Here is a 13,435-nt window from a genome sequence, read left to right as displayed (position 1 = left end):
GTCTTTAAGCACCCAATGAGTTTGAGGTCTCATAAGCATACTTTTTTTAAACCCCTTAGGATTAGCCTAAATTCTTCCTCTGACTGTTTTAAGCAGCAAAATGGCTTTTGAATCTTATTATTTGGAGAGAGTGATATCAGAGGAAAGATGGAAAAAGCCTAGAGTGTCTCCAAAAACTAGTATTGACTTTTTAGCAATAAAATATGTCCTGAAACCAAATAATGCTGTTTAAATGTAAATACCATTTCCATTTTCAGACTGTCTTTTGCAGGTGTATTTGAGGGGATTTGAAATGTACTTGTAGATGGAAAAGAGGCTATTGACCTTGAAACTATGTATGTGTTAGGAATAATGTTGGCCTTCCTTGAAATCAAACTCATATTCTTTGAATGGGTACTCAAGACCACAACTCTTAACAGTGTTTCAGGTAGCATTCAGTGCAAAACTGAATTAAGACGGACTACATTTTACTTACAAAGCTATTTCTCAGGGGTCATAGGTTACTGCCTAGTCTCTTTTTTTTTTTATCCACCATGGTTCAGAATAGTTCACTGACAGCTGCACTAACAACTATTTTCCTTTGTTCTGGTGCAGACTTGATATAATAGGACAAGGTATGTTTGTAGAAGCAATGTCTTTTACTAGACGAGCTACTGTAGTCAGAAAAAACAAACATTTTTCAACATGCAAGCCCTTTTTCAGCATCTAAAATCGAAGCAACAAATTTCTGAATCAAATCAGAGTTGAGAATAGTTACTTCTCAGTAATTAGTTTGAGTAGTAAGTAGATACATTATTCTGTTATGCTGTCCAAGAGAAAAGGTAGATGATACTTATGAAGCTGGAGATGAGCAATGTTAACAAGGGACAAGATTATATTATGGTTATTTTGTAGATGAAAAGAAATCGTAAATCTAACATTGATGTAGCAAGAACATACCTCCACAAACTTTACCTTTCACAACTTCTTTATCTGAGGGGTGATTGATCAGGTTTCCAGACATGCAGGAATCCCCAAAGAGTGGCCACTGAGAATGTGCAAACTACTTTACATGGCTCATGCTGCAAGTCCAATGTGTCTTCTCTGTGTGAAGCTAACTGTACACATGATGAAGAATTGATCTGTGTGTGTACAGCAAGTTGGATTCATGCGGGACACATCAAACGTGCTGCATATGTGGGATGATCCAACTTATTGCAGCTGTAGCAGCTCAGTCCTTTTCAACACCAAAATGTCATGCTCTGTGGGACCTCCTGTTAGGAATACAGCAGTGTTTATAGAAATGCAGTAAGTCTGAGAATGGGATATGTGAGTATTACTGGAACTGCAAACATAAAGGCCTTACTGGACCTCTCTGATCCCAGCTGTTGCTGCATGGTAAATACAGGCAAGTGATGTGTTTTCCCAAAGCTTTCCCAAAGATGGGGAGAGTAGGCTTTGGTCACAATGAGGATGGGGCTGTGGAACCCCAGAAATAAATGGCTTCTGACCATGAGAAAACGTAAACAAATACAAATGTTGTAGTAACTACAGTGGGGTACAGGGAGGAAAGAAGAGAACTGTGATAAATAAATAAACCTGCACTGAAGTTTAGTCTGATGGGCATGGATATATTTTGATGTCAGAAAAGGAAAACATTTAAAATACCACTGTGTGAATTCCAGATGTGACTGGACTCTGTTTCTTTGAGAAGTCCAGAGAAAAGCCTGTTTCCAAATGTTCAGTCTTAGCTTAGAAATTACCTGAAACCATACAGGAACCCTTTATCTTGTGGAGTGTTAAAACATTTGTCTCACTAGTGTTACCAGCAGGTTTTGAGGTGTCTGTCCATGCATCTGTGAGTGAAGAGGAACACAGCATTTCAAAAGAAAAATGTAAGAACATGGCTATAGTTTGTAAAATATTTCTTCAGCCGATTTTAGCAGTTCAAATTAATTGTGTTTTAAAGATTTAGGTGTTGATTTTGGAAGTATAAGATAACATCTTTGGGAGACCAAAACTTACATACATGCATATATATATATATATGTATCTTTGTGAATCACATTTGCTTCTGTATAAATCCATGTATGAGTTGTTTGTAAGACAGCTAAATAAATATCTAGGCACATAAACTAAATTAGGATGTTTTCATATGTGACAGTCTTCTCAAAATTTGGGTCTAAGCAATAATTTTAAGGCTTCAAATTTAATATCTCATTAAGAGAAATGAGGTGGAGGGAGCGCTTCTGCCAGTGCTGCAGTTTCAGTTCCATAATAAATTGGCATACTGATTTACACAGAGAACAAAAGAAATAGTTTAGAAATTTCTTTCTAATGGAAGTTTAAGTTTTGAAGAACACAGAGACATCTGAAAGGTGAAATTCACAGATTTTTCATGCTTGCAGGTTTTTATAGCCTCTGGTAATGCATGTCCTTACTCTGACATCACATGTATGTGAAAAAATGGATGTAATATTTAAAGATGTCTTTTGACAAAGAAAATATTTCCATCTCCAGAGGTGAGATTTAGCTTTAAAGGATGATGAGCAGGTTCCAGATGTGTTTTTCAATTGCTGGGCTTTCCTTTCCATAACTATTGACAGAGGGAAGGTTTTATCAAGGTCTTTGTGATGTGCTTGTTTATAATGAGTAGACATCAGTAGAGCACATCTAAGCGCTTACCGCTAACAGATGACTAAAGAGAGCATATGGCAGGGAAAAGAAATATATATTTGCCCAAGCAATGTGGCTTGTTAACACTCCCACACTCATAAACTGTGTTTACATGTACTTAAAATATTTTGCAAATCCCTTTTCTAATCAGCTAAAAATAAAAGCCAAATAATGATTTTTTTTTCTCCAATGCCAGGCAAAGTTGATTTAGAATTTTTTTAACAAAGCAATTAAACAGTACAGAAGATTTTAATAGTATTTGCTTTGCTTCAGCATGACACCTTTACATATGTCTTATTTTCATTTAACAGTGTTAAAAGATTTATTGTTACAGAATGCTTTTTGGTTCATCCATCTGTTTATCCAAGTATAACTATTATATAGCTAGGTTACACCACAAGCAATAACATGAGTCAGAATGACCTATGTCAAATCCTGGTCTAGATCAGGCCACAAGGTTTATTTTGACCATAAGATTTCCCTCTGCTTCTATAGGATTAAATCATCATGCAAGTTATAACACCTGCCAATAAACAGTTTGTAAGCAATAAAGTCTCCATACTGTTAACTAAGTCCAGCTCCCATTCAGGTAAAAAAGGAGTCTTACTACTAATCTTATTTAGGAGGTAGATGGAGAAATGCTGGGGAAATCTGTACAGCTCTTGATATAAAAAGTTTCAGACAATCCCTGTGATTAGGCGTGTAGCATTCACCCACCTTTTTTATAACCTGCAGAACACAGTATCACTGTCTTCTCTTGCTGTGACATCTAAATGTGCAAGTCTATTCATATAGTGTTATTAGAAAGAAGACAATTACACTTTAAAGATGGATATGGACTGTGGCATACTTTTCAGAAGAAAGCATTTATAAAGAAAACTGCACAGAAGAGCTGCATTTACTTTTGATTTTCAGAATATTCCTAGCAAATTTTTAGTAGATATTTACCTCTGCATCCAAGTATTGTCCTTCATAAAACAATTTATTCTTGCAATTTAGCTTCATTAAAGTCATAATACTGCTTTAGGTTATGATAGACTAGTGCTGTGGGATTGAATTATAAAGAGATTAATTTTAGCTACCAGAGATAATTGACCCTATAATTCCTATCACCCCTAATCCCAGTTCAAATGAACCAGTGTTAGAAGTGGCAATATTCACAATGTAGACAAGGTCATGACAGCTAGAATTGTTTTTTACTACCAATTAGATTTCCCACTTGGTGTGTTTGACTAATGTTGTCACAGAAAGGGATTTCAGGCATGGAAATACTGTTTCTTTAGAGGCACACAGGCGCTGGAACTGATGAACAGTTTGCTGTACATTTCCCAGTGTACAGAATCAGAATGCAATTGAGTGCTGACCCCTAAAATTTGAATTCACATGGGGATTTAGAACATGTTTTGATCCATGATAGAGCTAGGAACAAGCTAGATAATTTGAATCTGGAAGAAAACTCTCTTGAAATTCAACAATGTTAATATATGGTGGGTCTGGCAGGTTTGGAATGGTCTATTGGGGTAATACAGCATCCGAGGTGTATTTCAGATGAGGAACCAGAAAAAAACGATGTGCTGACTGAATAGAGAGTTGTTCAAAAACAAATCATGTTGATATTTAGCTGCAAATGACACGGAGGTTTCAAAAAAATACAATGAAGAGATAAATGGATTTTAAGTATGATATATCTTAAAAATTTCCTCAAGTGACAGTGCCAACTTCAAACATATTAGCATAAGGACTCTTATGAAAAAACAACAGAAAAACAATACTTTTGCATAGCACGTTCAGTATAAGATTATTTTTCACATTATTACTAGTTATCTATCAGCATTTTTCCAAGCATTTACAGATTTGAATTTTTGCAGTAAGCTGAAACTGCATGATAAAAAGAGACAGATAATGATAAAAAGCAGATGTATATGCAAGCCTAGCTAGAAGGAGCAAAATATACTATTACTGCCCCTCCTGTGAAGTTAATCCTATTTCTTTTAGCTATTTCTTCATTAGTTAATGAGGTCTTGAGAAAAAAAAATAAAGTATGTTTGAAATGGTGTTTTTGCATCCTTGCCTTTAGGAACTTTTTCAAATATTCATAGAATAGTTTGCCCTTGGAAGGTGCATTAAGTGTGAGTTTAGGCAATAATCACTTCAAATGTGGGTGGTCAGAAACCTTCAGCTGAAATGGACAAACACAGCAGCTAATCACTTTCCTCATTCAGATTCACTGGCTAGAGTCAAAATGTAAAATAGCAGAGAAAGGAGAGATTTTAATAATTAGGTTAAAAAAAGAAGCAAACTTCAAGATTTAGATCATAGATCTGCTAGCATGAATTAGATCTGAATTTGGATGCACTGTGATTTGAAGTCTTATTAACGAAAGATTCTCTTCTCTCTTGCTTTCTGTTAACAATCAATCTCAGATCAGAAGCACAGTTTGGCTGCTGTCTTTGTGAGATGAGTATCAGTGGACCTGTAACTACATCCCATCTCTGTCACCTTCTCCAGTGCACCTGGTACCGAGCAACATCTCTGTTGACCTCTAGGTAGTGAGTCTGGGATCACAGTGAAGGGGGCCCCCATCTCCTCTGAGCCTCCCCTTCATGTTGGTGTTGTAACAAACACGCTCCGAGGGTGAAAATCTGGGAAAGCCTGCAATTCCCAGTTCTTATGGCTCTCTTATCCATGAGTACAGGAACTGCATTTTCCATTTTCAGTTGATATCTGGCATCAGTGATGTATGTGTATTCTTTTACTGAAAAAAACCAACCCCTTTATTTATCCACAGAACTCCTGAAGGAGTGAAACTGGAAGCAGTGGATTGTTCTTTTTCCAGAGTTTTAACTTACTCCATTTCAGGCAGTATTCTTAGAATTGCACTCTCCAGGGGTACAACTGGATCTCCTGGGCATCTTCTGGCATTATCTTGTGAATAGGGAAAGATCTGCCCCCAGAGATCTCTACACATACATGGTGTACTAGGCAAAAGCATTGCATGTCTACCAGCTCTTAAGAAGCTTGCTTTGGATGCAAGAAGACCATCCTGCAGCTGGGCTCATTGATCACTTCTAGGCTGTTGCTTCTGGAATTGCCAACCACAAAGAAGTAATCTAAAGCTCTGAGCGGTGTCTCCATGGTGGAGGTGACTAGCAATTCAATTAAATTCGTTCTGGAAAACTTTTTAAACTGCTGATCTTTTTGTCTCCAAATGTTATCAAATATTTCATTAATTTCTACCTTCGTTATTTCAGTTTTATCCCACTTTCTTTTCTATTGAATTTCTAGTTTGTTTTCTTTTTCTTCTTTCTTTCTTTCTGTTACAACCACCAAAAAAAAATCAATACCTCAGGAGTTCTGAGGTTTTTGTTTGATGAATGTGAACCATTTGCCTGTTATGTTCTTTCTTCTTTTTTGCCATGAGGACATATAGGACATGTTGATAGCCAATATTAATAAGCTTAACACTAATACTGGCAGTTACTTAGTACAATTTTTGGTTGTTTTAAGTGGTTTGTAAGGAAATAGTAATGCTATCCTTTACAAGAAACTGATGTCATAGTTGCATCCAGAATTCACTGGGGTTTCTTTTATTGTTTTTATTTTTCAGGTGATTCATATAACAGGCCGGTTACGTCTGAGAGTGTCACTGTCCCACGGACGGACAGTACCAAGCCAAATCATGGGACTTGTTGTCGTTGCTCATGCTTTGCCACCTCCTACAATTAATGAAGTCAGGATTGACTGCCACATGTTTGTCACTCGTGTGAATATGGACCTCAATATCATTTACTGTGAAAATAGGTACAGCTTTTAGCTCCTTTTTTTCTTTGTTTTAGCTGTATGTATTCTTTGTTCCGTGGGCTTGGCAAAAACTTTTGACATTTGTGACTCCTGCAACGTCATCCTGGTGTTGTATGAGAGCATAGACGTCACTGTCATCATCATCATCACCTTCATTTCCATTACATTCTCAGAGAATAAAGGTAAATTAAAAACTGTAATTTGCAGGACATCTTGCTGGGATAGGGGAGGATGGACCAGGAAAGACTCCGCTAAGCTTTCCCTGCTTGCAATATCTCATTGTCCCTCTCAGAGGCAAGATGTGGGACTAGACAGACGCTGGTCTGACCTGTATGGCTGTCCTTATGCTCCCTAGTCCTCCCCTCCACAAGTTTTTCTGTCTGAAGTTTTAAAGTTTTCCATTTTTTAACTAATTTGCAGATTACAGCACATCGTGCTCAGTGTTTAATGGAACAGAAGCACAGATGGCCTAGATAGTAAGCTAGAGAGGTGGGATCTGTTGCAGTAAGAGGTGGGAAAACTGTAGAATAAAATTGGTTAAGGGCATACTGGGAAAGACAGCAGTGAAATGGGAACAGGTGATGAGGAGTTGGTTGAGGGGGGGGCTGTGTTCCATGTGATAGCGACAAGTGATCTAGGAAGGTGGAAGATAGGGTTTAAATTCAGCTGTCTGCTCCCTGGGGGCTGGGTGTCCCTGGCATCAGGAGCTGCCCACCCACGAGGGTCTGTCAAGGCAAGGCCTGGCAGCCAGGGCCCGTCCCAGTGCCCCAGCCCGGAGCAGGGCAGCGAGGGGCACGGGGGCAGCCCCAGCCCCCGGCACTGGGCACAGCCGTGGGGACAGGCCTGGCTCGGCAGGGCCTATGGCGGGGCAGGGCTGTGGGGAGCTGGACACGGGCCCTGCTGTGGCACCAGCACTGCTGGGGCAGGGGCTGATGGCCCCGGGGGCTGACATGGGGTCCTGGGCCATGGGCAGGGTGCAGAAAGACCCAGGGGGGCTGATCAAGACCATTAAGGCTTATTGGTGTCCTCAGAGCCGTGAAAAATACACATAAAATTAAGGAACAGGTATTTAGAGCAGAGTGAAGATCTAAGGAAGATATAAGTAACAAAGAAGTTTGGGTCCATTGACAGAAGTCTGAGGTATGTGGGAAAGTTTGGAAAGGAAGTGAGAAGGCAATGCAGCCAAAACCAAATTTTGTCAAGGGGACATATCATCAAAAAGTGGAACAAACAAGATGAATAATGCAAGCTTTTCATGTGACAGCAGCTGTAGCATATTGGAAGTTAAGAGCGGAGGCTCTGATATGAGCAATCATGATTTCTCAGTCATAATAGAATACCTATGATCAGGATAACACAACAATATAAACTTTTATACAAAGAGATAAATGCTTTGTTGAATCAGAGCCTTAAATATTTTTAAATAATCTTGGATTTCAGTTATAAGGTTATCTTCGCTGTCATGTTGCTGAACTGCCACAATAGTATTATTAATAATATTACTTGGCTATTAGAGAGAACACTTCATCTAAACTTCCAAAGCAGTATCTAAAAGAGAATATATTATTCTCATTTTTAGGCCTGGAAAAACTGCGCTGTAGAAAGTGGCTTGAGCAAGGTCGCAGAGAAAGCCAGTAACAGTATTAAAGTTTGGGCTGAGCTTTTGGCGGTGACGCTACCCATTAAGCGTCTAGATTCTGCACCATCAGGCAGCTGGTGAAAGAGCTCTGGGGATTAGCAGAAGGATCTAGAAGAAACCGTTTGCCTTAGTCTTTGACTTGACTCTGACCTACCTAGGTAGCAATGGAAGTCTGCTGCCACTGTAGGGCTTTTCAATGGCCGCTGTGAAATGAGTTGCTGGTATCTGTCCAGTTCTTAATGAACAAATTTCCTTTTAACCAAATCACCTGCACTTACTGTCACCTTTGTTGGCAACCTCAATCAAAAAGACAGGAGTCAAACGGATGTGAAAAATATACTCCATCAGGTCAAGTATGATATGAATTTGTGGGCCATGCTAGAAAGACATATACTTTCTCTGCCACCAGTTTGGCATTTTTATGAGCCCTAAGTTGTATATGTTTTTTTTTTAATTAAACATTTTTCTCACACCTTCCCTTTACATTCATGTAGCAATAAAACCTTCAAATGCCTGAGAAAGGCATCAATGAAAAATGTAAAATCCATCAGATGTGGAGTGCTGATTGGTAACCACATAGAAAGAGCTGATAACACATGGTAAACTATGGTAAACCAGCTGACTTACACAAAGTGTTGAGCTTACTAATGGTTTTCATTCATGAAGGTAAAGGCAACGTTATAAAGCAACTTTTCCTTGTTTGTGATGTATTTTCTCTCATATGCTAGGGTTGAATGCATATGATGGTACTTGAATTTATGGTGCAATAGTTCCATTTTTAGCCCCTGTTTCAGTGTTAAAAATAGTTTATAAAAGGAATTTCAAATAGTAGAAACACTTCTGCTGGGCTGGGAGGTGAATGTTAGCTCACTGAGGCAGCAGGATTTTCACTGATAGAAATTGTAGTAAGATTGACAGGACTTGGATTTCATAGCAGGTACAAAATAGAATATGACTGTAAAAGCTGGAAGAATGGAGAGGACAGAAGAAGGGAAGGAATTAACTGAATAGCTGATTGGAGCTGTCAGATTAATTATCTGGGCATTTGCCAAGGCCATTCTACGAGTCAGGGAAGTTGCAATCTCTCTTCTGGGACTATAGAAAAGGAGATAAGTATCCCATCCTGAATATATGGGCTTGACTCCTGGCACTTGCGGGCAGACGGGAAATTCTTTGTGGTGCCACAGTAAAGCAAGCACAACATTGATGAAACCAGAGAAAAATGGATCCACGCTGAGGAAGCTGTAAGCACTATTTATGGAGCAATGGGGAGTTACTGGCAGCTGCGGGGAGTATGGAGCAGAAGCCATGCTACTTAACTGAAATGAATGCTCACAGTGGACCATTGGATCAGCAGGGGTGAGATCAATAGTACTCCTAGTTTTCCAAGTCGTTGCCTGCTTGCAACAGCAGGGAGCAGGAGTGACATTACTCAAGTCTTTGGGCGCATCTTGTTACTTTCCTCTGAATGAAGAGATCTGCAGAATCCTGGGCTCGGTGCACAAACTAGTCAACAGTTAGCTTCCCTTTGACACAAGATCCGTTAGCTACAACACCGGCTATTTCTAACAATATTTCATTCAGAGAATGTTAAATGGGGATGTAAAATTTTGTTGCCTAAATTGTGGTTTGTTAATCCATGTCTGTTTTCTAAATGTGGGGTTCATGTCATCTGAGCTTCACCATCTAGGCAAAAATATTCTAATCTTTTATTAGTCAATGGAGTGGCAAAAGCACCTGCAGAGGACAAATCATCTTAGACAGTGATAAATAAAAGCAAAATAAAGAGACTTCTGCTAGAGTACAGCATCATTCTGTGTATTTTCAGTGTCAACTGTTAGTGATTGGAGACCATCTGGAGAGAGCCCATAGCTCAGTTTAATGTGGACTGCCATAGCCATATCTGCTAATATATGCCTAAAAGGAAATAACCCGGTGAATATGGTGGTTTCCAAATGGAAGAGGGTTGGCCTGTTGGCCATGACCGTGGCTGCCAATAGTTTCTTCAGACATGTAGAAACAGTCTTGTGTAGAGAGCCTCAGGCCTAAAAATGTGTGCACAATTTGGTCCTAATTCAGCGAAGCGCTGTACCGTATACCAACCTCTAAATTTCAGTCATGTTAGCAGTCCTGTAAGTCAGTGGAACCACAGATCTGCTCAAACATAATTTTGTCGAAGGCCTCAGAGGCCACAAGATCTGTCTCCTAACTAGTACTCTAAGATACACTATAACATTTCTTTCTTTTCTCCATGCAAATTATTTATTTTCCATCTTTGGTACCATTGATAGAAGCATGAGTGTCCTTATTTGATATAATTTCTTTTGCTTCTGGTTTTGGTGTCATTGCTTGCTAGTGATCATCACTTACATCTGCATATTCTTTCTGTTTCTTCTTCCACTTTTTTCATAAAAAAAAAAAAAAAGAAAAAATCCTGTGTCCTTCATATGTCTGTTTGAAACAGCTTTTTCTTAATATTATAGAATCATAGAATTATTTAGGTTGGAAAAGATATTTAAGATCAAATCCAACCATAAACCTAATACTGCCAAGATCACCACTAAACCACATGCTTAAGTGCCACATCTACAGGTTTTATAAGTACCTCCAGGGATGGTGACTCAACCACTTCCCTGGGCAGCCTGTTCCAATGCTTGACAAACCTTTCAGTGAAGAACTTTTTCCTAATATCCAATCTAAACCTCCCCTGGCACAACCTTAAAATCAAGAGACTGTGAATCTGCTTCCACAGTTGCTTTACTGTGTTCATTTTTATTTGTGAAGACTTTACACAAACATGCTGCTGCAGAGAAACCAAATACAGCTGAGTCCAATGCACCGGAGGATGAAGCAGAATTATCATCTTCCATGTCAACCCTGCGAACTGTAGCACTCGCAGCCTGGGTACATCACAGGGCAGTGGCCTGCCTGGAGATTGCCCCTTTCTGCTAGGCTGGGCAGGGTGGGATTTCTCCCTGATCTTGAAGCAGAGCCACCTCCTAACAGAAAACACATGGTTCTTTGGCCAGAGAAGAGACATCCAAATGTGCCTGTGTGGAGAGTGTAGACATGAGAGGGGAAGAGACTTGAGTTCTAGTTCCTGCTCCATTGACTGTTTTTACGCTTAGTTTAATATAAAAAGATAATGCACGGTCCAGCGGACAGAAACCTTTCAATCTCAGACTCCCTTCCTTACAGTGAGGTTTCTTATGACTGGGCAGAGATCCCAGGTCCTTTGTTTCCCAGCCCATAATTCGCTGTGCAACCAAAGTGGAAGAACTCAGCAGGAGGGATGAGGAGTCCCATTGCCACCATTCTAGACTTGTCTTTATCCTGGTGATTCTGTCCTCACTGAGAAGGCAGGAGAGGTGCTTTTCAACTGTAGTTTCTGATAAACATTAGATGGCTATCCCCAGACAGGTATCTTACATTTGGTTAAGTGCTATAGCTATTAGGCAGTTGTTTGAAAGTGCACATCCTTCAACATACTGTGTCATGAAAGTGGGAGAAGGCTGCTGTATTTTGTGTTAAATTGATTTGACGTTTTTTACTAGCAAATCTGAGTCCACCTCCTTTACCTGTGATGTTTTTCTTGTCTGTTTTGGTTTTTTTTCATTTGGGACAAAACTCCAGTGCTACTTTGGTGCTGTCTGATGCTTTCATTCTCCTTCACTCTTTCTAGTCTAGACTTTCTAGTCTCCCTGCCTCGGACACCCAGGCAGACACAGCTCTGCTAGTGAGTGCCTCAGTGGCTGTGTCTGCCCTCTCTGCCTGCTGGCAACCCCTCAGATCTACACAATTAGGTTTCTGGTTTAGCCTCCCCACTGGCCTCCCTCAGGATCATGCTCCAGTTGTTTCAGCTATCTGGTTATATCAAGATGTTTGGTGTTTCTTACAACTCCCTTAAATGGATAGCAATTATATCTTACAATTGCAAAGTGGGCTTAATCCCAATCATTGCAGCATATTTCAAAGCCTAAATTATTCTTTTTTCCAGAAAACCAGACATACTTTTAAATGCTTGTGTGAGCAAGGCATTTTCCAGCTGTTTTGCTATTTTCTGTACTGCATTTATGGACGTTGACATCTTGGCACTCCACAATAAAAGTTCACACACGCACACAGACACAAGCACACAGACACACAGACAGACGCACATACACAAAGGTCTGCAGAATAGATTTTAAAGTTTCTGTGTGCAATAAACAACAAAGTCCCAGTTGAAAGGGCCCAGAGTGAAAGCTGAGCTCCCAAATGAATTAGACTAAAAAAGATAACACCCTGAGGCATCTGTATGTCTCAGCATTTAAATTATATCCCTTGAAATATCAGTTTGGACTTGGTGCCAAGAAATGGTTGAAGAGCTTTTTCATGAATATACCCAATAGAAGACCAATCTGTTGAAATGCAATGTGTCTCTAATCATTTGGTATAAACATAACATGTTTTTACTTTATTATGTAACCTTGAATCATCTTGGTCTTTTAATGAGGATTTTAGACTGTTGCTAATGCTTTACAATTTCATGGAATTATATTGTCTTGGTGTTATGCTACGGGAAGAATATGCACTAGAATTTAACTTTCCCCTTATTTAAATGGATAAAATGATTTCAAGGTTTTTTTAAAAAATGTTTTATTTCTTTTTTTTATTTTTTTCCCTTTAAAGTTGTCTTGGTTGTACAGATATTCCATTCAAATTACTATAGTGGTGGAAAAACTTTTTAGCAGATTTCACTTTCTGAGTCATTTGACCATTCTTGTATTCTTTTCCTTCTTGAATTATAGGCTGTATTTTTTTTTTCTTTTTTAGGATTAGTGATTACATGGATCTGACCCCTGTAGATATTGTAGGAAAGAGATGTTACCACTTCATTCATGCTGAAGATGTGGAAGGCATCAGACATAGTCACTTAGACTGTAAGTACTTCAATTTTTGTCAAAATAATCTGGTACAACACTTCATTGTTCCTGAACTATTATTTGTATTCCATGACTGGGGTCTTCTGTCTTGTACCTGCTTTTTTTTTTTTTTGTCATAGGGTTTCATAGAGGGTGACTCAAGCTTTTGTATGATTTATTTTCAAGTCTTTTTATAGACATATAAGTTTGTTCACATATGTGGAAATAAAAAAATATATTGGTATTACCAGGGTTTCCAGGAGCTGTTCACTTACATGTTCTGTGCATTATTTTACTCCTTAAAAAAGGTATCGCTTAGGTGAGAAAATCCTTCTCTAGCACAGAAAATGAACTCCTCTGTTTTGTATTTCTGAGTCATAACATGGAAGTCAAAAACTGTGGCAAACGTGGAAGTCAAAAACTGTGGCATATTTGGGAT

General features: G+C 39.0%; 1 protein-coding gene across 1 annotated transcript in view; it reads left to right on the top strand.

Moving 5' to 3' along the window:
- NPAS3 (neuronal PAS domain protein 3) overlaps nucleotides 1-13,435 on the top strand; it is a 612,926-nt gene that overhangs the window by 573,737 nt on the left and 25,754 nt on the right. Inside the window, exons 7-8 of the mRNA XM_055793646.1 lie at nucleotides 6,263-6,456; nucleotides 12,908-13,014. Coding sequence (XP_055649621.1) covers nucleotides 6,263-6,456; nucleotides 12,908-13,014 — 301 coding nt within the window. The remainder of the gene's footprint in view (nucleotides 1-6,262; nucleotides 6,457-12,907; nucleotides 13,015-13,435) is intronic.

The sequence above is a fragment of the Falco peregrinus genome, chromosome 1 (assembly GCF_023634155.1).
Source record: "Falco peregrinus isolate bFalPer1 chromosome 1, bFalPer1.pri, whole genome shotgun sequence".
NCBI classification, from domain to species: domain Eukaryota; kingdom Metazoa; phylum Chordata; class Aves; order Falconiformes; family Falconidae; genus Falco; species Falco peregrinus.
Note: the sequence above shows the minus strand (reverse complement) of the source record. Positions and strands in the feature narration are given on the sequence as shown.